This window comes from Haliotis rufescens, unplaced genomic scaffold, assembly GCF_023055435.1.
Source record: "Haliotis rufescens isolate VD_foot unplaced genomic scaffold, xgHalRufe1.0.p SCAF_9, whole genome shotgun sequence".
NCBI classification, from domain to species: domain Eukaryota; kingdom Metazoa; phylum Mollusca; class Gastropoda; order Lepetellida; family Haliotidae; genus Haliotis; species Haliotis rufescens.
The window spans coordinates 7,418,949-7,446,865 of record NW_025964383.1 but is presented as its reverse complement, the minus strand read 5'-3'; the positions used below and the strand labels follow the sequence as shown (position 1 = coordinate 7,446,865).

The window sequence follows — 27,917 nt, the reverse complement described above, 5'->3', positions numbered from 1 at the left end:
ATGTTCAGTAAGACACTGTATCTGTGTCCAGATGACATGTTCAGTAAGACACTGTATCTGTGTCCAGCTGACATGTTCAGTAAGACACTGTATCTGTGTCCAGCTGACATGTTCAGTAAGACACTGTATCTGTGTCCAGCTGACATGTTCAGTAAGACAATGTTCCTGTGTCAAGCTGACATGTTCAGTAAGACACTGTATCTGTGTCCAGATGACATGTTCAGTAAGACACTGTACCTGTGTCCAGATGACATGTTCAGTAAGACACTGTATCTGTGTCCAGCTGACATGTTCAGTAAGACACTGTTCCTGTGTCAAGCTGACATGTTCAGTAAGACACTGTATCTGTGTCCAGCTGACATGTTCAGTAAGACACTGTATCTGTGTCCAGCTGACATGTTCAGTAAGACACTGTACCTGTGTCCAGCTGACATGTTCAGTAAGACACTGTTCCTGTGTCCAGCTGACATGTTCAGTAAAACACTGTATCTGTGTCCAGCTGACATGTTCAGTAAGACACTGTACCTGTGTCCAGCTGACATGTTCAGTAAAACACTGTATCTGTGTCCAGCTGACATGTTCAGTAAGACACTGTATCTGTGTCAAGCTGACATGTTCTGTAAGACACTGTATCTGTGTCCAGATGACATGTTCAGTAAGACACTGTACCTGTGTCCAGCTGACATGTTCAGTAAGACACTGTACCTGTGTCCAGATGACATGTTCAGTAAGACACTGTACCTGTGTCCAGATGACATGTTCAGTAAGACACTGTATCTGTGTCCAGCTGACATGTTCAGTAAGACAACGTTCCTGTGTCAAGCTGACATGTTCAGTAAGACACTGTATCTGTGTCCAGATGACATGTTCAGTAAGACACTGTACCTGTGTCCAGATGACATGTTCAGTAAGACACTGTATCTGTGTCCAGCTGACATGTTCAGTAAGACAACGTTCCTGTGTCAAGCTGACATGTTCAGTAAGACACTGTATCTGTGTCCAGATGACATGTTCAGTAAGACACTGTACCTGTGTCCAGATGACATGTTCAGTAAGACACTGTATCTGTGTCCAGCTGACATGTTCAGTAAGACACTGTTCCTGTGTCAAGCTGACATGTTCAGTAAGACACTGTATCTGTGTCCAGCTGACATGTTCAGTAAGACACTGTATCTGTGTCCAGCTGACATGTTCAGTAAGACACTGTATCTGTGTCCAGCTGACATGTTCAGTAAGACACTGTTCCTGTGTCCAGCTGACATGTTCAGTAAAACACTGTATCTGTGTCCAGCTGACATGTTCAGTAAGACACTGTACCTGTGTCCAGCTGACATGTTCAGTAAAACACTGTATCTGTGTCCAGCTGACATGTTCAGTAAGACACTGTATCTGTGTCAAGCTGACATGTTCTGTAAGACACTGTATCTGTGTCCAGATGACATGTTCAGTAAGACACTGTACCTGTGTCCAGCTGACATGTTCAGTAAGACACTGTACCTGTGTCCAGATGACATGTTCAGTAAGACACTGTACCTGTGTCCAGATGACATGTTCAGTAAGACACTGTATCTGTGTCCAGCTGACATGTTCAGTAAGACACTGTTCCTGTGTCCAGCTGACATGTTCAGTAAGACACTGTACCTGTGTCCAGCTGACATGTTCAGTAAGACACTGTACCTGTGTCCAGCTGACATGTTCAGTAAGACACTGTACCTGTGTCCAGCTGACATGTTCAGTAAAACACTGTACCTGTGTCCAGCTGACATGTTCAGTAAGACACTGTACCTGTGTCCAGATGACATGTTCAGTAAAACACTGTACCTGTGTCCAGCTGACATGTTCAGTAAGACACTGTATCTGTGTCCAGCTGACATGTTCAGTAAGACACTGTACCTGTGTCCAGCTGACATGTTCAGTAAAACACTGTACCTGTGTCCAGCTGACATGTTCAGTAAGACACTGTTCCTGTGTCCAGCTGACATGTTCAGTAAGACACTGTTCCTGTGTCCAGCTGACATGTTCAGTAAGACAATGTTCCTGTGTCCAGCTGACATGTTCAGTAAGACACTGTTCCTGTGTCAAGCTGACATGTTCAGTAAGACACTGTACCTGTGTCCAGCTGACATGTTCAGTAAGACACTGTTCCTGTGTCCAGCTGACATGTTCAGTAAGACAATGTTCCTGTGTCCAGCTGACATGTTCAGTAAGACAATGTATCTGTGTCCAGCTGACATGTTCAGTAAGACACTGTATCTGTGTCCAGCTGACATGTTCAGTAAGACACTGTTCCTGTGTCAAGCTGACATGTTCAGTAAGACACTGTTCCTGTGTCCAGCTGACATGTTCAGTAAAACACTGTTCCTGTGTCCAGATCACATGTTCAGTAAGACACTGTATCTGTGTCCAGCTGACATGTTCAGTAAGACACTGTATCTGTGTCCAGCTGACATGTTCAGTAAAACACTGTATCTGTGTCCAGCTGACATGTTCAGTAAGACACTGTTCCTGTGTCAAGCTGACATGTTCAGTAAGACACTGTATCTGTGTCCAGCTGACATGTTCAGTAAGACACTGTATCTGTGTCCAGATGACATGTTCAGTAAGACACTGTATCTGTGTCCAGCTGACATGTTCAGTAAGACACTGTATCTGTGTCCAGCTGACATGTTCAGTAAGACACTGTATCTGTGTCCAGCTGACATGTTCAGTAAGACAATGTTCCTGTGTCAAGCTGACATGTTCAGTAAGACACTGTATCTGTGTCCAGATGACATGTTCAGTAAGACACTGTACCTGTGTCCAGATGACATGTTCAGTAAGACACTGTATCTGTGTCCAGCTGACATGTTCAGTAAGACACTGTTCCTGTGTCAAGCTGACATGTTCAGTAAGACACTGTATCTGTGTCCAGCTGACATGTTCAGTAAGACACTGTATCTGTGTCCAGCTGACATGTTCAGTAAGACACTGTACCTGTGTCCAGCTGACATGTTCAGTAAGACACTGTTCCTGTGTCCAGCTGACATGTTCAGTAAAACACTGTATCTGTGTCCAGCTGACATGTTCAGTAAGACACTGTACCTGTGTCCAGCTGACATGTTCAGTAAAACACTGTATCTGTGTCCAGCTGACATGTTCAGTAAGACACTGTATCTGTGTCAAGCTGACATGTTCTGTAAGACACTGTATCTGTGTCCAGATGACATGTTCAGTAAGACACTGTACCTGTGTCCAGCTGACATGTTCAGTAAGACACTGTACCTGTGTCCCGATGACATGTTCAGTAAGACACTGTACCTGTGTCCAGATGACATGTTCAGTAAGACACTGTATCTGTGTCCAGCTGACATGTTCAGTAAGACACTGTTCCTGTGTCCAGCTGACATGTTCAGTAAGACACTGTACCTGTGTCCAGCTGACATGTTCAGTAAGACACTGTACCTGTGTCCAGCTGACATGTTCAGTAAGACACTGTACCTGTGTCCAGCTGACATGTTCAGTAAGACACTGTACCTGTGTCCAGCTGACATGTTCAGTAAGACACTGTACCTGTGTCCAGCTGACATGTTCAGTAAGACACTGTACCTGTGTCCAGCTGACATGTTCAGTAAAACACTGTACCTGTGTCCAGCTGACATGTTCAGTAAGACACTGTACCTGTGTCCAGCTGACATGTTCAGTAAGACACTGTACCTGTGTCCAGCTGACATGTTCAGTAAGACACTGTATCTGTGTCCAGCTGACATGTTCAGTAAGACACTGTACCTGTGTCCAGCTGACATGTTCAGTAAAACACTGTTCCTGTGTCCAGCTGACATGTTCAGTAAGACACTGTATCTGTGTCCAGCTGACATGTTCAGTAAGACACTGTACCTGTGTCCAGCTGACATGTTCAGTAAGACACTGTACCTGTGTCCAGCTGACATGTTCAGTAAGACACTGTATCTGTGTCCAGATGACATGTTCAGTAAGACACTGTATCTGTGTCCAGCTGACATGTTCAGTAAGACACTGTATCTGTGTCCAGCTGACATGTTCAGTAAGACACTGTTCCTGTGTCCAGCTGACATGTTCAGTAAGACACTGTTTCTGTGTCCAGCTGACATGTTCAGTAAGACACTGTATCTGTGTCCAGCTGACATGTTCAGTAAGACACTGTTCCTGTGTCAAGCTGACATGTTCAGTAAGACACTGTTCCTGTGTCAAGGTGACATGTTCAGTAAGACACTGTATCTGTGTCCAGCTGACATGTTCAGTAAGACACTGTATCTGTGTCCAGCTGACATGTTCAGTAAGACACTGTTCCTGTGTCCAGCTGACATGTTCAGTAAGACACTGTATCTGTGTCCAGCTGACATGTTCAGTAAGACACTGTACCTGTGTCAAGCTGACATGTTCAGTAAGACACTGTTCCTGTGTCCAGCTGACATGTTCAGTAAGACACTGTATCTGTGTCCAGCTGACATGTTCAGTAAGACACTGTACCTGTGTCCAGCTGACATGTTCAGTAAAACACTGTTCCTGTGTCCAGCTGACATGTTCAGTAAGACACTGTATCTGTGTCCAGCTGACATGTTCAGTAAGACACTGTATCTGTGTCCAGCTGACATGTTCAGTAAGACACTGTTCCTGTGTCCAGATGACATGTTCAATAAGACACTGTACCTGTGTCCAGATGACATGTTTATTAAGACACTGTATCTGTGTCCAGCTGACAGGTTCAGTAAGACACTGTACCTGTGTCCAGCTGACATGTTCAGTAAGACACTGTTCCTTTGTCCAGATGACATGTTCAGTAAAACACTGTTCCTGTGTCCAGATGACATGTTCAGTAAGACACTGTATCTGTGTCCAGCTGACATGTTCAGTAAGACACTGTCCCTGTGTCCAGATGACATGTTCAGTAAGACACTGTATCTGTGTCCATCTGACATGTTCAGTAAGACACTGTACCTGTGTCCAGATGACATGTTCAGTAAGACACTGTATCTGTGTCCAGCTGACATGTTCAGTAAGACACTGTTCCTGTGTCCAGCTGACATGTTCAGTAAGACACTGTATCTGTGTCCAGCTGACATGTTCAGTAAAACACTGTACCTGTGTCCAGCTGACATGTTCAGTAAGACACTGTATCTGTGTCCAGCTGACATGTTCAGTAAGACACTGTATCTGTGTCCAGCTGACATGTTCAGTAAGACACTGTACCTGTGTCCAGCTGACATGTTCAGTAAGACACTGTATCTGTGTCCAGCTGACATGTTCAGTAAGACACTGTTCCTGTGTCCAGCTGACATGTTCAGTAAGACACTGTTCCTGTGTCAAGGTGACATGTTCAGTAAGACACTGTATCTGTGTCCAGCTGACATGTTCAGTAAGACACTGTATCTGTGTCCAGCTGACATGTTCAGTAAGACACTGTTCCTGTGTCCAGCTGACATGTTCAGTAAGACACTGTATCTGTGTCCAGCTGACATGTTCAGTAAGACACTGTACCTGTGTCAAGCTGACATGTTCAGTAAGACACTGTTCCTGTGTCCAGCTGACATGTTCAGTAAGACACTGTATCTGTGTCCAGCTGACATGTTCAGTAAGACACTGTACCTGTGTCCAGCTGACATGTTCAGTAAAACACTGTTCCTGTGTCCAGCTGACATGTTCAGTAAGACACTGTATCTGTGTCCAGCTGACATGTTCAGTAAGACACTGTATCTGTGTCCAGCTGACATGTTCAGTAAGACACTGTTCCTGTGTCCAGATGACATGTTCAGTAAGACACTGTACCTGTGTCCAGATGACATGTTTATTAAGACACTGTATCTGTGTCCAGCTGACATGTTCAGTAAGACACTGTACCTGTGTCCAGCTGACATGTTCAGTAAGACACTGTTTCTGTGTCCAGATGACATGTTCAGTAAAACACTGTTCCTGTGTCCAGATGACATGTTCAGTAAGACACTGTATCTGTGTCCAGCTGACATGTTCAGTAAGACACTGTTCCTGTGTCCAGATGACATGTTCAGTAAGACACTGTATCTGTGTCCAGCTGACATGTTCAGTAAGACACTGTACCTGTGTCCAAATGACATGTTCAGTAAGACACTGTATCTGTGTCCAGCTGACATGTTCAGTAAGACACTGTTCCTGTGTCCAGCTGACATGTTCAGTAAGACACTGTATCTGTGTCCAGCTGACATGATCAGTAAAACACTGTACCTGTGTCCAGCTGACATGTTCAGTAAGACACTGTATCTGTGTCCAGCTGACATGTTCAGTAAGACACTGTATCTGTGTCCAGCTGACATGTTCAGTAAGACACTGTACCTGTGTCCAGCTGACATGTTCAGTAAGACACTGTATCTGTGTCCAGCTGACATGTTCAGTAAGACACTGTTCCTGTGTCCAGCTGACATGTTCAGTAAGACAATGTTCCTGTGTCCAGCTGACATGTTCAGTAAGACACTGTATCTGTGTCCAGCTGACATGTTCAGTAAGACACTGTATCTGTGTCCAGCTGACATGTTCAGTAAGACACTGTTCCTGTGTCCAGCTGACATGTTCAGTAAGACACTGTATCTGTGTCCAGCTGACATGTTCAGTAAGACACTGTTCCTGTGTCCAGCTGACATGTTCAGTAAAACACTGTTCCTGTGTCCAGCTGACATGTTCAGTAAGACACTGTATCTGTGTCCAGCTGACATGTTCAGTAAGACACTGTTCCTGTGTCCAGATGACATGTTCAGTAAGACACTGTACCTGTGTCCAGATGACATGTTCAGTAAGACACTGTATCTGTGTCCAGCTGACATGTTCAGTAAGACACTGTTCCTGTGTCCAGATGACATGTTCAGTAAGACACTGTACCTGTGTCCAGATGACATGTTCAGTAAGACACTGTATCTGTGTCCAGCTGACATGTTCAGTAAGACACTGTTCCTGTGTCCAGATGACATGTTCAGTAAGACACTGTACCTGTGTCCAGATGACATGTTCAGTAAGACACTGTATCTGTGTCCAGCTGACATGTTCAGTAAGACACTGTACCTGTGTCCAGCTGACATGTTCAGTAAGACACTGTACCTGTGTCCAGCTGACATGTTCAGTAAGACACTGTATCTGTGTCCAGATGACATGTTCAGTAAGACACTGTTCCTGTGTCCAGCTGACATGTTCAGTAAGACACTGTTCCTGTGTCAAGCTGACATGTTCAGTAAGACACTGTACCTGTGTCCAGCTGACATGTTCAGTAAGACACTGTACCTGTGTCCAGCTGACATGTTCAGTAAGACACTGTATCTGTGTCAAGCTGACATGTTCAGTAAGACACTGTTCCTGTGTCCAGCTGACATGTTCAGTAAGACACTGTATCTGTGTCCAGCTGACATGTTCAGTAAGACACTGTACCTGTGTCCAGATGACATGTTTATTAAGACACTGTATCTGTGTCCAGCTGACATGTTCAGTAAGACACTGTACCTGTGTCCAGCTGACATGTTTATTAAGACACTGTATCTGTGTCCAGCTGACATGTTCAGTAAGACACTGTATCTGTGTCAAGCTGACATGTTCAGTAAGACAATGTTCCTGTGTCAAGGTGACATGTTCAGTAAGACACTGTACCTGTGTCCAGATGACATGTTTATTAAGACACTGTATCTGTGTCCAGCTGACATGTTCAGTAAGACACTGTACCTGTGTCCAGCTGACATGTTCAGTAAGACACTGTATCTGTGTCCAGATGACATGTTCAGTAAGACACTGTATCTGTGTCCAGCTGACATGTTCAGTAAGACACTGTACCTGTGTCCAGCTGACATGTTCAGTAAGACACTGTATCTGTGTCCAGCTGACATGTTCAGTAAGACACTGTTCCTGTGTCCAGCTGACATGTTCAGTAAGACACTGTATCTGTGTCCAGCTGACATGTTCAGTAAGACACTGTTCCTGTGTCCAGCTGACATGTTCAGTAAGACACTGTATCTGTGTCCAGCTGACATGTTCAGTAAGACACTGTTCCTGTGTCCAGATGACATGTTCAGTAAGACACTGTACCTGTGTCCAGATGACATGTTCAGTAAGACACTGTATCTGTGTCCAGCTGACATGTTCAGTAAGACACTGTTCCTGTGTCCAGCTGACATGTTCAGTAAGACACTGTATCTGTGTCCAGCTGACATGTTCAGTAAAACACTGTACCTGTGTCCAGCTGACATGTTCAGTAAGACACTGTATCTGTGTCCAGCTGACATGTTCAGTAAGACACTGTATCTGTGTCCAGCTGACATGTTCAGTAAGACACTGTACCTGTGTCCAGCTGACATGTTCAGTAAGACACTGTATCTGTGTCCAGCTGACATGTTCAGTAAGACACTGTTCCTGTGTCCAGCTGACATGTTCAGTAAGACACTGTTCCTGTGTCAAGGTGACATGTTCAGTAAGACACTGTATCTGTGTCCAGCTGACATGTTCAGTAAGACACTGTATCTGTGTCCAGCTGACATGTTCAGTAAGACACTGTTCCTGTGTCCAGCTGACATGTTCAGTAAGACACTGTATCTGTGTCCAGCTGACATGTTCAGTAAGACACTGTACCTGTGTCAAGCTGACATGTTCAGTAAGACACTGTTCCTGTGTCCAGCTGACATGTTCAGTAAGACACTGTATCTGTGTCCAGCTGACATGTTCAGTAAGACACTGTACCTGTGTCCAGCTGACATGTTCAGTAAAACACTGTTCCTGTGTCCAGCTGACATGTTCAGTAAGACACTGTATCTGTGTCCAGCTGACATGTTCAGTAAGACACTGTATCTGTGTCCAGCTGACATGTTCAGTAAGACACTGTTCCTGTGTCCAGATGACATGTTCAGTAAGACACTGTACCTGTGTCCAGATGACATGTTTATTAAGACACTGTATCTGTGTCCAGCTGACATGTTCAGTAAGACACTGTATCTGTGTCCAGCTGACATGTTTATTAAGACACTGTATCTGTGTCCAGCTGACATGTTCAGTAAGACACTGTATCTGTGTCAAGCTGACATGTTCAGTAAGACAATGTTCCTGTGTCAAGGTGACATGTTCAGTAAGACACTGTACCTGTGTCCAGATGACATGTTTATTAAGACACTGTATCTGTGTCCAGCTGACATGTTCAGTAAGACACTGTACCTGTGTCCAGCTGACATGTTCAGTAAGACACTGTATCTGTGTCCAGATGACATGTTCAGTAAGACACTGTATCTGTGTCCAGCTGACATGTTCAGTAAGACACTGTACCTGTGTCCAGCTGACATGTTCAGTAAGACACTGTATCTGTGTCCAGCTGACATGTTCAGTAAGACACTGTTCCTGTGTCCAGCTGACATGTTCAGTAAGACACTGTATCTGTGTCCAGCTGACATGTTCAGTAAGACACTGTTCCTGTGTCCAGCTGACATGTTCAGTAAGACACTGTATCTGTGTCCAGATGACATGTTCAGTAAGACACTGTTCCTGTGTCCAGATGACATGTTCAGTAAGACACTGTACCTGTGTCCAGATGACATGTTCAGTAAGACACTGTACCTGTGTCAAGCTGACATGTTCAGTAAGACACTGTATCTGTGTCCAGCTGACATGTTCAGTAAAACACTGTTCCTGTGTCCAGCTGACATGTTCAGTAAAACACTGTTCCTGTGTCCAGATGACATGTTCAGTAAGACACTGTATCTGTGTCCAGCTGACATGTTCAGTAAGACACTGTACCTGTGTCCAGCTGACATGTTCAGTAAAACACTGTATCTGTGTCCAGCTGACATGTTCAGTAAGACACTGTCCCTGTGTCCACCTGACATGTTCAGTAAGACACTGTACCTGTGTCCAGATGACATGTTCAGTAAGACACTGTACCTGTGTCAAGCTGACATGTTCAGTAAGACACTGTATCTGTGTCCAGCTGACATGTTCAGTAAGACACTGTATCTGTGTCCAGCTGACATGTTCAGTAAGACACTGTACCCATGTCCAGCTGACATGTTCAGTAAGACATTACAATTTTGAATGGAGGCCAGATATTTTTTCAGCTACAGCTGCAAAACCAGATTATTTAAATTAAAACTAAGAGTGTAAATATACCTCAAAGCAAGGTATTTCTCTTGACAGATAAGTTCCTTTTTGTTCCAACAGTCTGAAGCATATTTAATCTTTTCATGCATTTCCTGGGAAATATTATTTCTTTTTGATGACATGACAAAACAAGCAAAAAGACAATCACCAATGTCAAACATGACCAAACTTAGTTGAACAAACTGCTGCTGCTGGGAGATACACTGACCTTCCATGCACCCCGGATGTGCATCTTGGCGATCATTTCAGCTGTGAACAGGAAGGTAATCACCATGTCGATGGAGAAGGTGACATACATGAGAGACGGCAGCTTCTCGAACGTCTTGGGTGTGTTCATGCTGACGGAGATCATGCTGAGAAGTGCACATCCCCGCAGCAACCTCCGTGTCCATGTCTTGTTAACCCACTCAATGTCGGCGTTGTCATTGAGATTCTCGTCAGGGCCATAGTCGGCCATGGACATACCATTCTTGAAGCTGGTCTTTCTGTTGACCAGCATTGTGAGTGATTCTGTCAATGGAAAACACTATATTAGCTGACTGTGTCGGGCAAAACATTGTTACATATTATATGTCCCAGCGGCTTCCCACTCCCATTGTCCCACTTAGCAGTAGTGCACGAAACATCATCACAACAATATCGGCACGCCGGGGATGACCTTAGCACGCTAGCCCAAGGCAGAGAGTCGTCCACTACAACCATCTCCATGCTAGTAGTAGTAGACATAGAATGCCAGGCTGTTTAGGGATGTGTTCTCATAGCTCTATGACTGTGGCTAGTGAATGAATCAGGTTAATTTCCATTGCTGACCAGCTTGTCAGGGCAATGGTCCACCTACCTCTTTTAGTCTTTACCCTCATCCAATGAATGTAGGCCTTCACACACCATTAACAGAGACTGGGTGAATGTAGGCCTTCACACACCATTAACAGAGACTGGGTGAATGTAGGCCTTCACTCACCATTAACAGAGACTGGGAGAATGTAGCCCTTCACACACCATTAACAGAGACTGGATGAATGTAGGCCTTCACACACCATTAACAGAGACTGGGTGAATGTAGGCCTTCACACACCATTAACAGAGACTGGGAGAATGTTGCCCTTCACACACCATTAACAGAGACTGGGTGAATGTAGCCCTTCACACACCATTAACAGAGACTGGGTGAATGTAGGCCTTCACACACCATTAACAGAGACTGGGTGAATGTAGGCCTTCACACACCATTAACAGAGACTGACTGGGTGAATGTAGGCCTTCACACACCATTAACAGAGACTGGGTGAATGTAGCCCTTCACACACCATTAACAGAGACTGGATGAATGTAGGCCTTCACACACCATTAACAGAGACTGGGTGAATGTAGCCCTTCACACACCATTAACAGAGACTGGATGAATGTAGGCCTTCACACACCATTAACAGAGACTGGGTGAATGTAGGCCTTCACACACCATTAACAGAGACTGGGAGAATGTAGCCCTTCACACACCATTAACAGAGACTGGGTGAATGTAGCCCTTCACACACCATTAACAGAGACTGGGTGAATGTAGCCCTTCACACACCATTAACAGAGACTGGGAGAATGTAGCCCTTCTAGTACAAAAAGTACTGAGTAGCCTGCAACCTCGGGGTATCGCGGTACTTGTCATGTACGCTAAACGGAACAAAATGCACTCACTAACCTTTATGTTTATTCGTGTTCTCTGTATCAGATATCATTCATGTTATCAAACAATGCATATTTTACTGATAAAAGTTCATTATTTACATTAGCAGCTCCGAGTAAAAGCCGGGCCTCGCGCTCTGTTTGACAAGGGAGAGAACTCCATCGTATCGCGGTACAGAGAAAAGTTGTGTATGGAGGTCCGAATTGGACAAAAAGAGGACATAATTCTACCAACCACTTGGTTTGATCATGCCAGACATCAGTGATTTGTCCAGACAAGTGCAAAGACAGCACAAGTAAAATTCTAAATGTGTTATCAGCAATAGGTATTCAATGCATATTTACCGAAAAGTAAGTGAAAAATATTTTTATAAGTCAACATCAAAATATCAGAAATGATATTTTAAGATTGTTTAAAAACAATTGGATGACAAAAATTTGTCACAAAATGGAAAAATGTTAAAAGTCAACAATAAATATATAAAAAAGCACTCCTAGTATGCCCAAAGTATGTATTTATCTTTTGGTTACTAGTGAAGAACGTATTTCTAAGTTTGGCATTATGGCCCTTATGATCTCCCAATAGATTCTGGGCACCGAGCGGGAAAAAATGTGTGGACTACGTAAGTTCCGTTACCTCATTAGTCGCCATGAATATGCAGATGATCTAGTTCAGGTCGATAGAGAAAGTTTACTTTGGGAACTGCGGGTTATATCGTTGGCCATTGATAGATGGGGGTAAGGCAATATTACAACAGATGCCAGAAATATGTATCAACGGATGAATAACTCCTTACTTACAGCAGACGGAAAATTCCGAGGAAATTGAAATTGTTTACGAAGTGAGCACTTCCTGGTTACTGATTTGCATTAATAGACAGCCGCAATGAGGCGTGTCCCGCGTGAACTACCGGAAATCACAAATGCCGCGATACGATGAATGCCGTGGTACCATGGGGTCCGAGTATACTACATGTACAGTGTTGAATGAGATGTTTCACTGTTCTCTCACAGGTGGACCAGTACTTGGTGAGGGAAGACAGAGTGACTCAGGTGTACAGGTTGTAACAGGACTTACTGTCGGTGAGGGAAGACAGAGTAACTCAGGTGTACAGGTTGTAGCAGGACTTACTGTCGGTGAGGGAAGACGGAGTGACTCAGGTGTACAGGTTGTAGCAGGACTTACTGTCGGGAGGGAAGACAGAGTGACTCAGGTGTACAGGTTGTAACAGGACTTACTGTCGGTGAGGGAAGACTAAGTGACTCAGGTGTACAGGTTGTAGCAGGACTTACTGTCGGTGAGGGAAGACAGAGTGACTCAGGTGTACAGGTTGTAACAGGACTTACTGTCAGTGAGGGAAGACAGAGTGACTCAGGTGTACAGGTTGTAACAGGACTTACTGTCAGTGAGGGAATACGGAGTGACTCAGGTGTACAGGTTGTAACAGGACTTACTGTCAGTGAGGGAAGACAGAGTGACTCAGGTGTACAGGTTGTAACAGGACTTACTGTCGGTGAGGGAAGACAGAGTGACTCAGGTGTACAGGTTGTAACAGGACTTACTGTCGGTGAGGGAAGACAGAGTGACTCAGGTGTACAGGTTGTAACAGGACTCACTGTCGATGAGGGAAGACAGAGTGACTCAGGTGTACAGGTTGTAACAGGACTTACTGTCGGTGACGGAAGACAAGGGTGACTCAGGTCTACAGGTTGTAACAGGACTTACTGTCGGTGAGGGAAGACAGAGTGACTCAGGTGTACAGGTTGTAACAGGACTTACTGTCGGTGAGGGAAGAAGGAGTGACTCAGGTGTACAGGTTGTAACAGGACTTACTGTCGGTGAGGTTAGACAGGGTGACTCAGGTGTACAGGTTGTAGCAGGACTTACTGTCGGTGAGGGAAGACGGAGTGACTCAGGTGTACAGGTTGTAGCAGGACTTACTGTCGGTGAGGGAAGACAGAGGGACTCAGGTGTACATGTTGTAACAGGACTTACTGTCGATGAGGGAAGACGGAGTGACTCAGGTGTACAGGTTGTAACAGGACTTACTGTCGGTGAGGGAAGACGGAGTGACTCGATGTACAGGTTCTAGCAGGACTTACTGTCGATGAGGGAAGACAGAGTGCCTCAGGTGTACAGGTTGTAACAGGACTTACTGTCGGTGAGGGAAGACAGAGTGACTCAGGTGTACAGGTTGTAACAGGACTTACTGTCAGTGAGGGAAGACAGAGTGACTCAGGTGTACAGGTTCTAGCAGGACTTACTGTCGATGAGGGAAGACAGAGTGACTCAGGTGTACAGGTTGTAACAGGACTTACTGTCGGTGAGGGAAGACAGAGTGACTCAGGTGTACAGGTTGTAACAGGACTTACTGTCAGTGAGGGAAGACAAGGGTGACTCAGGTGTACAGGTTGTAACAGGACTTACTGTCGGTGAGGGAAGACGGAGTGACTCAGGTGTACAGGTTGTAGCAGGACTTACTGTCGGTGAGGGACGACAGAGTGACTCAGGTGTACAGGTTGTAGCAGGACTTATTGTCGGTGAGGGAAGACAGAGTGACTCAAGTGTACAGGTTGTAGCAGGACTTACTGTCGGTGAGGGACGACAGAGTGACTCAGGTGTACAGGTTGTAGCAGGACTTACTGTCGGTGAGGGAAGACAGAGTGACTCAGGTGTACAGGTTGTAACAGGACTCATGTCGGTGAGGGAAGACAGAGTGACTCAGGTGTACAGGTTGTAACAGGACTTACTGTCAGTGAGGGAAGACAGAGTGACTCAGGTGTACAGGTTCTAGCAGGACTTACTGTCGATGAGGGAAGACAGAGTGACTCAGGTGTACAGGTTGTAGCAGGACTTACTGTCGGTGAGGGACGACAGAGTGACTCAGGTGTACAGGTTGTAGCAGGACTTACTGTCGGTGAGGGAAGACAGAGTGACTCAGGTGTACAGGTTGTAACAGGACTCATGTCGGTGAGGGAAGACAGAGTGACTCAGGTGTACAGGTTGTAACAGGACTTACTGTCAGTGAGGGAAGACAGAGTGACTCAGGTGTACAGGTTCTAGCAGGACTTACTGTCGATGAGGGAAGACAGAGTGACTCAGGTGTACATGTTGTAACAGGACTTACTGTCGGTGAGGGAAGACGGAGTGACTCAGGTGTACAGGTTGTAACAGGACTTACTGTCGGTAAGGGAAGACAGAGTGACTCAGGTGTACAGGTTGTAACAGGACTTACTGTCGGTGAGGGAAGACAAGGGTGACTCAGGTGTACATGTTGTAACAGGACTTAATATTGGTGAGGGAAGACGGAGTGACTCAGGTGTACAGGTTGTAACAGGACTTACTGTCGGTGAGGGAAGACGGAGTGACTCAGGTGTACAGGTTGTAACAGGACTCACTGTCGGTGAGGGAAAACTGAGTGACTCAGGTGTACAGGTTGTAGCAGGACTTACTGTCGGTGAGGTTAGACGGAGTGACTCAGGTGTACAGGTTGTAGCAGGACTTACTGTCGGTGAGGGAAGACGGAGTGACTCAGGTGTACAGGTTGTAGCAGGACTTACTGTCGGTGAGGGAAGACAGAGTGACTCAGGTGTACTGGTTGTAACAGGACTTACTGTCGGTGAGGGAAGACGGAGTGCCTCAGGTGTACAGGTTGTAACAGGACTTACTGTCGGTGAGGGAAGACAGAGTGACTCAGGTGTACAGGTTGTAACAGGACTTACTGTCGGTGAGGGAAGACAGAGTGACTCAGGTGTACAGGTTCTAGCAGGACTTACTGTCGATGAGGGAAGACAGAGTGACTCAGGTGTACAGGTTGTAACAGGACTTACTGTCGGTGAGGGAAGACAGAGTGACTCAGGTGTACAGGTTGTAACAGGACTTACTGTCAGTGAGGGAAGACAAGGGTGACTCAGGTGTACAGGTTGTAACAGGACTTACTGTCGGTGAGGGAAGACGGAGTGACTCAGGTGTACAGGTTGTAACAGGACTTACTGTCGGTGAGGGAAGACGGAGTGACTCAGGTGTACAGGTTGTAACAGGACTTACTGTCAGTGAGGGAAGACAAGGGTGACTCAGGTGTACATGTTGTAACAGGACTTACTATCGGTGAGGGAAGACGGAGTGACTCAGGTGTACAGGTTGTAACAGGACTTACTGTCGGTGAGGGAAGACGGAGTGACTCAGGTGTACAGGTTGTAATAGGACTCACTGTCGGTGAGGGAAAACTGAGTGACTCAGGTGTACAGGTTCTAGCAGGACTTACTGTCGATGAGGGAAGACAGAGTGACTCAGGTGTACAGGTTGTAACAGGACTTACTGTCGGTGAGGGAAGACAAGGGTGACTCAGGTGTACAGGTTGTAACAGGACTTACTGTCGGTGAGGGAAGACGGAGTGACTCAGGTGTACAGGTTGCAGCAGGACTTACTGTCGGTGAGGGAAGACAGAGTGATTCAGGTGTACAGGTTGTAACAGGACTTACTGTCGGTGAGGGACGACAGAGTGACTCAGGTGTACAGGTTGTAGCAGGACTTACTGTCGGTGAGGGACGACAGAGTGACTCAGGTGTACAGGTTGTAGCAGGACTTACTGTCGGTGAGGGAAGACAGAGTGACTCAGGTGTACTGGTTGTAACAGGACTTACTGTCGGGAGGGAAGACAGAGTGACTCAGGTGTACAGGTTGTAGCAGGACTTACTGTCGGTGAGGGAAGACAGAGTGACTCAGGTGTACAGGTTGTAACAGGACTTACTGTCGGTGAGGGACGACAGAGTGACTCAGGTGTACAGGTTGTAGCAGGACTTACTGTCGGTGAGGGACGACAGAGTGACTCAGGTGTACAGGTTGTAGCAGGACTTACTGTCGGTGAGGGAAGACAGAGTGACTCAGGTGTACTGGTTGTAACAGGACTTACTGTCGGGAGGGAAGACGGAGTGACTCAGGTGTACAGGTTGTAACAGGACTTACTGTCGGTGAGGGAAGACAGAGTGACTCAAGTGTAGAGGTTGTAGCAGGACTTACTGTCGGTGAGGGAAGACAGAGTGACTCAGGTGTACAGGTTGTAGCAGGACTTTCTGTCGGTGAGGGAAGACAAGGGTGACTCAGGTGTACAGGTTGTAACAGGACTTACTGTTGGGTGTTCACTGATGGTAGACGTAGTGACTCGGTGCCTGATCACACCCACACTTATACATCGCCAGTGCTGATACAGGGGTGATTCCCTTTCATCGTGATGTCCTACCTGCAAAGTAAAGGGTGAAGCAGTCAAAATGGGAAATGGAGCGCCATTACCACCATTAGATTTACAGCTAATATCATTAGATTTACAGCTAGCACCATTAGATTTACAGCTAGCATCATTTGCATCATTAGATTTACAGCTAGCATCATTAGATTTACAGCTAGTATCATTAGATTTACAGCTAGCACCATTAGATTTACAGCTAGCATCATTTGCATCATTAGTTTTACAGCTAGCATCATTAGATTTACAGCTAGTATCATTAGATTTACAGTTAGTATCATTAGATTTACAGTTAGCATCATTAGCATCATTAGATTTACAGTTAGCACCATTTGCATCATTAGATTTACAGTTAGCATCATTGGATTTACAGCTAGCACCAATAGATTTACAGCTAGCATCATTAGATTTACAGTTAGTATCATTAGCATCATTAGATTTACAGTAAGCACCATTAGCACCATTAGATTTACAGCTAGCATCATTTGCATCATTAGATTTACAGCTAGCATCATTAGATTTACAGCTAGTATCATTGGATTTACAGCTAGCACCATTAGATTTACAGCAAGGACCATTTGCATCATTAGATTTACAGTTAGCATCATTGGATTTAAAATTAGCACCATTAGATTTACAGCTAGCACCATTAGATTTACAGCTAGCACCATTTGCATCATTAGATTTACAGTTAGCATCATTAGATTTACAGTTAGCACCATTTGCATCATTAGATTTACAGTTAGTATCATTGGATTTACAGCTAGCATCATTGGATTTACAGCTAGCACCATTAGATTTACAGCAAGGACCATTAGCACCATTAGATTTGCAGCTAGCATCATTGGATTTACAGTTAGCAAAATTACCGCCATTATATTTACAGTTAGCATCATTAGATTTACAGTTAGCACCATTAGATTTACAGTTCGCACCATTGGATTTACAGCTAGCACCATTAGATTTACAGTTACCACCATTAGATTTACAGTTACCACCATTAGATTTACAGTTACCACCATTAGATTTACAGCAAGGACGATTAGCACCATTAGATTTGCAGCTAGCATCATTAGATTTACAGTTAGCAAAATAATCACCATTATATTTACAGTTAGCATCATTAGATTTACAGCTAGCATCATTAGATTTACAGTTAGCATCATTAGATTTACAGTTAGCACCATTTGCATCATTAGATTTACAGTTAGCATCATTAGATTTACAGTTACCACCATTAGATTTACAGTTAACGTCATTTGCATCATTAGATTAACAGTTAGCATCATTGGATTTACAGCTAGCATCAATAGATTTACAGCAAGGACCATTTGCATCATTAGATTTACAGTTAGCATCATTGGATTAACAGCTAGAACCATTAGATTTACAGCTAGCACCATTTGCATCATTTAATTTAGAGCTAACACCATTTGCCAGGGTTAGAAACAGTTTTTGGCCACTAGTCCTTATAATGATAACATAAAGCAAAACCCTTAAAAAGGGCAAATTTCTACTAGTCCTTATGATACCTCTACCATTGGGCAGTTTGGCAAGGACTATTGGACTAGTGCCAATTTCTAACGCTGTAAAATTGCATCACTAGATTTACAGTTAGCACAGTTAGTATCATCAGATTTACAGTTAGCACATTTTGCATCATTAGATTTACAGCTAGTAGCATTAGATTTACAGTTAGCACCATTTGATTTACAGCTAGCACCATTAGATTTACAGTTAGCACCATTAGATTTACAGCTAGCACCATTAGATTTACAGCAAGGACCATTTGCATCATTAGATTTACAGTTAGCATCATTGGATTTAAAATTAGCACCATTAGATTTACAGCTAGCACCATTAGATTTACAGCTAGCACCATTTGCATCATTAGATTTACAGTTAGCATCATTAGATTTACAGTTAGCACCATTAGCATCATTAGATTTACAGCTAGCACCATTTGCATCATTAGATTTACAGTTAGCACCATTGGATTTACAGCTAGCACCATTAGATTTACAGCTAGCACCATTTGCATCATTAGATTTACAGTTAGCATCATTAGATTTACAGTTAGCACCATTTGCATCATTAGATTTACAGTTAGTATCATTGGATTTACAGCTAGCATCATTCGATTTACAGCTAGCACCATTTGATTTACAGTTAGCATTATTGGATTTACAGCTAGCACCATTAGATTTACAGCAAGGACCATTAGCACCATTAGATTTGCAGTTAGCATCATTGGATTTACAGTTAGCAAAATTACCGCCATTATATTTACAGTTAGCATCATTAGATTTACAGTTAGCACCATTAGATTTACAGTTAGCAACATTTGCATCATTAGATTTACAGTTAGCACCATTGGATTGACAGCTAGCACCATTAGATTTACAGTTAGCACCATTAGATTTACAGTTACCACCATTAGATTTTCAGTTACCACCATTTGCATCATTAGATTTACAGCTAGCACCATTAGATTTACAGCAAGGACCATTAGCACCATTAGATTTGCAGCTAGCATCATTAGATTTACAGTTAGCAAAATAATCACCATTATATTTACAGTTAGCATCATTAGATTTACAGCTAGCATCATTAGATTTACAGTTAGCATCATTAGATTTACAGTTAGCACCATTTGCATCATTAAATTTACAGTTAGCATCATTAGATTTACAGTTACCACCATTAGATTTACAGCAAGGACCATTAGCACCATTAGATTTGCAGCTAGCATCATTAGATTTACAGTTAGCAAAATTACCACCATTATATTTACAGTTAGCATCATTCGATTTACAGTTACCACCATTAGATTTACAGTTAGCGTCATTTGCATCATTAGATTAACAGTTAGCACCATTGGATTTACAGCTAGCATCAATATATTTACAGTTAGTATCATCAGATTTACAGTTAGCACCATTAGCATCATTAGATTTACAGCTAGCACCATTTGCATCATTAGATTTACAGTTAGCATCATTGGATTTACAGCTAGCACCATTAGATTTACAGCAAGGACCATTTGCATCATTAGATTTACAGTTAGCATCATTGGATTAACAGCTAGAACCATTAGATTTACAGCTAGCACCATTTGCATCATTTAATTTAGAGCTAACACCATTTGCCAGGGTTAGAAACAGTTTTTGGCCACTAGTCCTTATAATGATAACATAAAGCAAAACCCTTAAAAAGGGCAAATTTCTACTAGTCCTTATGATACCTTTACCATTGGGCAGTTTGGCAAGGACTATTGGACTAGTGCCAATTTCTAACGCTGTAAAATTGCATCACTAGATTTACAGTTAGCACATTTTGCATCATTAGATTTACAGTTAGCACACTTTGCATCATTAGATTTACAGCTAGTAGCATTAGATTTACAGTTAGCACCATTAGATTTACAGCTAGCACCATTAGATTTACAGTTAGCACCATTAGATTTACAGCTAGCACCATTAGATTTACAACAAGGACCATTAGCATCATTTGATTTACAGCTAGCACCATGACATTTACAGGTTGCATGTGATTCATTGTTAATCGACAACATGGAGCACTGCCCATAAGACCAAGCTCTGGCTGGTTGCATCACAACATGGAGCACTGCTCATAAGACCAAGCTCTGGCTGGTTGCATCACAACATGGTTCACTGCTCATAAGACCAAGCTCTGGCTGGTTGCATCACAACATGGACCACTGCCCATAAGACCAAGCTCTGGCTGGTTGCATCACAACATGGAGCACTGCCCATAAGACCAAGCTCTGGCTGGTTGCATCACAACATGGAGCACTGCTCATAAGACCAAGCTCTGGCTGGTTGCATCACAACATGGAGCACTGCTCATAAGACCAAGCTCTGGCTGGTTGCATCACAACATGGACCACTGCTCATAAGACCAAGCTCTGGCTGGTTGCATCACAACATGGAGCACTGCTCATAAGACCAAGCTCTGGCTGGTTGCATCACAACATGGACCACTGCTCATAAGACCAAGCTCTGGCTGGTTGCATCACAACATGGAGCACTGCCCATAAGACCAAGCTCTGGCTGGTTGCATCACAACATGGAGCACTGCTCATAAGACCAAGCTCTGGCTGGTTGCATCACAACATGGAGCACTGCCCATAAGACCAAGCTCTGGCTGGTTGCATCACAACATGGTTCACTGCTCATAAGACCAAGCTCTGGCTGGTTGCATCACAACATGGAGCACTGCCCATAAGACCAAGCTCTGGCTGGTTGCATCACAACATGGACCACTGCTCATAAGACCAAGCTCTGGCTGGTTGCATCACAACATGGAGCACTGCTCATAAGACCAAGCTCTGGCTGGTTGCATCACAACATGGAGCACTGCTCATAAGACCAAGCTCTGGCTGGTTGCATCACAACATGGAGCACTGCCCATAAGACCAAGCTCTGGCTGGTTGCATCACAACATGGTTCACTGCTCATAAGACCAAGCTCTGGCTGGTTGCATCACAACATGGAGCACTGTCCATAAGACCAAGCTCTGGCTGGTTGCATCACAACATGGACCACTGCCCATAAGACCAAGCTCTGGCTGGTTGCATCACAACATGGAGCACTGCCCATAAGACCAAGCTCTGGCTGGTTGCATCACAACATGGAGCACTGCTCATAAGACCAAGCTCTGGCTGGTTGCATCACAACATGGTTCACTGCTCATAAGACCAAGCTCTGGCTGGTTGCATCACGACATGGACCACTGCTCATAAGACCAAGCTCTGGCTGGTAGATAAAATATACTGTTGTTTTATTTCCATGCTATGTGCATCAGGTACAAGGGGTAAATGCCCTTACCTAAATACACAGACAGCTTGCATATTTATAAAAGTACATTGCAAGTGATTCTGTTGCATTTGACTGGCTCATAAAGAAATTTCTTCAATGTGTATGTTTCCATGGAAATTCATGTATAAAATAAATTAGCCATGCATACCAACAGAATACTGGTCTCTGAACAGTTGATAATGATGTCACCAACTTTGTACTATTTTTTGTGTGTAAATGATTCAATAAGGAGTCTATGAAGTTATTATTGTTGATGTTTTTATTCATAATAATTGCTTCAATATGTTTTTGCAATTATGGAATTATAAACATAAAAACCAGAGTTCACACTTTGTTTGTTTGTTTGTTTGCTGTTTAACCCTGCACCAGAGCTCCAGATAAGCTTTTGGTGTTGTGGGTATTTTACCCATGCATTTTAAAATCATTGGGTAACAGTAATTCTATCTGGGTATTCAAATTTCTGTTACCCACTAGTTTTTACACACGTGGGTATTTAAGTTAAATATTTGAAAACACTATTCATCTAGTCCCTGGGAACTAGTGTCATGTCGGTTCGAGAGCTTTAAAGGACTAAAAAATACCACGATATGTCCATAAGAAAGTGTGATGGCAAATGATCATGATGTAACTGTCATCGTGGAGTTTGGCAAGGTTGACGGAATGCCCGTTTATAATTTCAAAATATGTTGCTGATTTGCTAATCGAATACACAGGGTTACTTCACAATATTTTGATGATACGCACAAGTTTTATTTTTGTAGCGTATTAATGTTCGTTGCGTATTTGATACGCTTGGATTTTATTTTACTGCGTATTTCTGCATTTCTGATGCGTATTTTACGCAGATAGGCAGCTTATCTGGAGCTCTGCTGCACTCAGCAATATTCCAGCTATTGTTCACAATAATTCTTAAGGCCAAAAACTAAAGTTTGGGTTCAAGTTAAATTATAATTGTATATCCAAAATAGTGTCGGCAGGCATTGTTTTCCCCAGCCCTACAAATCCAGGGGTTCAGAGGACCCCCAATTACTAATTTCAAGGGTCCATACAGGAAATATAAGTAATGAAGTGGTGTTGTTGACTGTAAGATTTAATAATTACTTTTATTACAGAAACTGTACACTTGTCAAGAATATGGTATTTATTGATGTTTTTTCTTTACCTTATGTAAAACCCTGCAACAATAGGAAGGCTTAAAGGGGCACTGATCTAAAGCAATTCCTCGGGACTGGTTGTTGCCTTTGTTATTGTTTTTTCCCCGTGATGATACCTAAATACAGGTTTGAAGTGAGATGAAATGTGTGTTATGTAATATGCACGTGGCAGCCCAAGAGATGAATGGTCAGTTGATTTACTTTTTAGTGAATCAACGGATCGTTCCTTGTCATCAAAGGATTAACAGAAAATATGTTGATTGATTAATCACTGTTATCTTGCACCATGTGCACAGTGGATATGTCAAAAGTGAGTGTTTACATGTCTAGGTTTACTAAAAAGGCATACACTCATATCATGGCGTGATGTGCCGATGTAAAAACAACGTACTCTGCTCAAAGGGTTAACCCATAATACGTTGATTAATTGATCATTGTTATCTAACTCAATTTTTATTATTTAGGAACCGTGGACGTTATGAAAATAGTTGTCATGTGGGCTTTCTCAGCCGACTTTTGAGACTTTACACCTATGTCAAACACCTGAAACAATCTAAGTGATCAGTTGAGAAACGAACACGGGTTATAATATCCCAAAACGATATATATATTTTAAAATATTTGATTGTTACAGAGACACGTGACATCAAATAAGTTTTTTTGTACAGCTGCAGACATGTGGGATATTGTTCCTTTGTGTGCAGTGCCGTAGCCATCAAGGGAGTTTAATGCTTAATTTTGATACCATAGTACTTGGGACGCTCAAATGAGTTTGAGACAACAGTGAATTTGGTGCAGCCAGGTCGACAGGCCTAAATGATCATTAATAGAATTAGATAGGTTTCATGATAAATGCATGTGTCTTATTATTTATTCATTGTGTTTTTGTCAGAAGAACACAATGTCAGAACTTTAGTTTGAAATTGGTTGAGATTATTTCACTGATCTTGTCATAGTAGTTTGTTCCAATTGTCACAGTAGTTTGTTCCAACCAACCAATCACCAACATTAAAGGGACACTGATCTAAAGCAATTCCTCGGGACTGGTTGTTGCCTTTATTATTGTTTTTTCCCTGTGAGTACCCGGATGATACGCAACGCAACTGAGCATGACCAGAGACTGGGCTACCGTCTGCAAGGACAGTTAAATAAACTTGGAGGCAATATTTGTTTTACGCATTTTGGATCACTGACTGGTTAACCGTGATCTATAAAGATTAAAAAAAAAGGCGCATGTTAATTAATTTCTTCAGCCTAAACAAACAAGACAAAAAGAATGGCGGAGCTCATCGGTTGTCGTCATTTGGAAATACCCCAGATGGTTATAGTTTAATCATAAAATAAGCATCCATGCAGTGAAAGCATTTTCGGATTTCGGATTGCGTCGATAATACGATAACGACTCCCTTGTTGTCATCCACATTATCTGGCATAACCCTACACTTGTGTATTTGTCGACATTAACTTGATGCTCAGTTAATGAATTTTTTACAGGTATAATTACTGGTACCACCACTCAGATTACCTGACAAAGGTTCCCATTCGGCATTTATTGTGTCTGGGGTAATTATTCAATCTAAATACAGGTTTGAAGTGAGATGAAATGTGTGTTATGTAATATGCACGTGGCAGCCCAGCAAGAGATGAATGATCAGTTGATTTACTTTTTAGTGAATCAACGGATCGTTCCTTGTCATCAAAGTATTAACAGAAAATATGTTGATTGATTAATCACTGTTATCTTGCACCATGTGCACAGTGGATATGTCAAAAGTGAGTGTTTACATGTCTAGGTTTACTAAAAAGGCATACACTCATATCATGGCGTGATGTGCCGATGTAAAAACAACGTACTCTGCTCAAAGGGTTAACCCATAATACGTTGATTAATTGATCATTGTTATCTAACTCAATTTTTATTATTTAGGAACCGTGGACGTTATGAAAATAGTTGACACTTGGGCTTTCTCAGCCGACCTTTGAGACTTGACACCTATGTCAATCACCTGAAACAATCTAAGTGATCAGTTGAGAAACGAACACAGGTTATAATATCCCAAAACGATATATATTTTAAAATATTTGATTGTTACAGAGACACGTGACATCGAATAAGTTTCTTTGTACAGCTGCAGACATGTTGGATATTGTTCCTTTGTGTGCAGTGCCGTAGCCAGCCGGGGGGGGCAGTTGACCCCCCTAGATTTTTTATAGAAAACAGTTTTATTTGAATCAAGTTGGGGACAAGTGATACTTGTACAAATATTTGCCCCCCTGTCAAAAAAAGTTAACTATGGCCTTGGTGTGGATATTCACGGATACATTCCTCAAACAAGGAAGCTGCCTAAAATTATACATTGGTCGGTTATAATTATGATATTTGCCTTTTGTTTTCCTTCATTTGCTGTAGCATTGAACAGATTCATTCTTGTTCCTCTACGTCTTGGTTTGGAAATTCTTCGATGTGTGATTGACTTGTTTTCACAAGTCTTTTTTTTGTAAGCGTGTATATATTACAGTCAAATTGTAAAATGTGATTCTCTCAGGCAATTTATAAAAATGTTTAAATATTTCACTCATTTTGACTGAAAAATCTGTCCATTTCTTTAACAGACTGACTAAAATTGATTAAGACGATCAACAGGGCCTAAAACATCACAATAGATTATTATGTAGGTTGGATTAGAAGCCAAACAATATAGAAATGTACTTTCCATCGTAACATTTAGTCTCTTGGTGATGATATTAAACATAAAAATCTTTGGAATTCGTTTTATAATACAGATGGAGATATTTTTAAGTCAATTTGTAAAGTAACTGAATATTTAGGCGTTTAATAAATTTCCAAAGTGAAAATTTTGCACATTTTGACTGTAAAAATATAAACATGATAAAATAAGCAATACTCAGGAGAAATATTTACTTTGTGTTGCAAGTCAAAATAGTGTAAATGAAAATTGCACAATTACCAAGCAAGTGACTTATCAAAACTTCGTCACCATTACCAATGCTACCCACAAAGATACCTACATTTCCTTATTATTTCGAAACTGTATTTCATTTTATTGATCAGTACGACCATACGCCGTTATACTATCAATAAAAGTGACAAATGCGCTTACGAATTGCGCAGCACAGGTCGCGAACTAGACTAGATTTCTACTGTATAATCCGGGCACTCACGGGAAAAAACAATAACAAAGGCAACAACCAGTCCCGGGGAATTGCTTTAGATCAGTGCCCCTTTAAGTTGCCATTTTGTCTGTATTTTCAACATGTTCAAGAAAGCATATGTCATTGGATTTGTTTGTTTATTACATATAGATGATGAACATGACAGATGTGATTCGTGCAATCATTAAGATCTACAGATGAAAATAGTGATTGACATTCTGAACAAGAATTTGATAAGAAATCATTTTTTTCTTTTGTTACTGACAGCCCTAGCTCTAATATAGACACTCAGTAATTTCAGCAGTAAGCTGCGGAACCATCAATGACTATTCCGTTCTATTCCGATTCAGATTTGTCATCCTTCTGAAAATCTGGCAAATGTCCGTTTACGTATCGTGGACTGGGGGGTTGGGTTTGGGGGTGGGGGCGCTTGTGTGGTCACAAAGGCTAATACCCCAGTCATTTGGTCGATGGTACGTGCGTGCAGTTACCCCGCGTGAGGTGTCTGAAAGGTGAAGGGGGCACCCATTCAAAGAATAGATCTATAGGCTATTGTTAAATTGATGAAAAGTAATCTTCCCGTTCAGTGTTCAGAGCTCGCCCTATAACTTCAGCAAGCTGTGCGCCTGTTGCACCGTTGGCAGATAAGATAGGAATGACGATGCCATGTTGCAGACTCGCAGAATCCTGGCACTTCGAGCGAAGCACTTCTACAGAGTCACGTACATCCTCGATAGGTTACAGATACCTGCACGTGTACTACGCGTTGCTGAAACAAAAGACGACATACCAGATTCCGCCAATGACCTGTCGCCTATGGATCAACACAACTTACCCTCAAACGTCAAAACCGCCGCAGCCTCCATGCGATTGAAAACAACCAATCATGAATTATTCATGAGATGCCGAGCCCTCGCGGAGATGATTAACATACAGCGGAATGTCACGAGGCGTGCCGAGCGCTTTTCATAAATGTTCTCTCACTGACAACCTTCTGTGTGGCATAGCAGACCTGTTTTGGGTTCGATCTGGGACCTATGTTTAAAATCGCTTATGATTAAATAAAGCAGGGACAATTGATTAAACAAAAGACCGGTATTATAGATTATTAAAATATTTTATCATTAGACATAAAGTAATATAGCAATCGGAGATGCCGAAGTACGATGCCATTACGAGATTGGCCGCATCCACATGTATAGACTTACGGAAGAGCTGATGTTAAACGAATAACGGATGAGGGAATCCGGTCACCGCAGCTAGCAGCAAAGTCTGTATCACGGACCCCGAACCATATTATGTTCGTTCTCACCACCCCCAGCCCAGCCCCCCCCCCCCCCCCCCCGTTCTTACTGTAACACTAGAGTCCTTAAGGTACTGAATCTCACATCTCACGGGGGCTGCTTTCAATTTATATGTAGATGCTTGTATCTATCAAAAATAAATATTTTCAGAGGCTAAGCTTCAGCTAGTCTACTCGCGTCCTGTTGTTTAAAAGACTATTTCGACAGTACAACGAGGAACCCATGACCTGATACGGAAAGATGGTGTCAGGGGTTTTCAAAGGTACAACGAGAAAATATTGACAGCGTTAACATTTTATTTCCACTGCCTGTGTATGGCGTTAGTCAAATTATGATTCAGATTATATGGAACCTGACTTTACCGATGGACTGTCGAGTTGACGAGTTCACATAAGTATATATATGTTCTTCTGTCACCCGGTT

At 42.8% G+C, this 27,917-nt stretch overlaps 1 protein-coding gene across 2 annotated transcripts in view; it reads right to left on the bottom strand.

Annotated features, from left to right (window-relative positions):
* LOC124124061 (sodium leak channel NALCN-like) overlaps positions 1–27,104 on the bottom strand; it is a 120,898-nt gene extending 93,794 nt beyond the window's left edge. The window contains exons 1-3 of one of the 2 annotated variants that reach the window (XM_048391494.1): positions 27,026–27,104; positions 16,908–17,018; positions 10,310–10,611 (exon numbers count right to left, since the gene is read on the bottom strand). In XM_048391494.1, coding sequence (XP_048247451.1) covers positions 10,310–10,600 — 291 coding nt within the window. In that variant the 5' untranslated portion in view covers positions 10,601–10,611; positions 16,908–17,018; positions 27,026–27,104. The remainder of the gene's footprint in view (positions 1–10,309; positions 10,612–16,907; positions 17,019–27,025) is intronic. The other variant, XM_048391493.1, reaches the window with a different exon arrangement.
* Between the last annotated feature and the right edge of the window lie 813 nt (positions 27,105–27,917).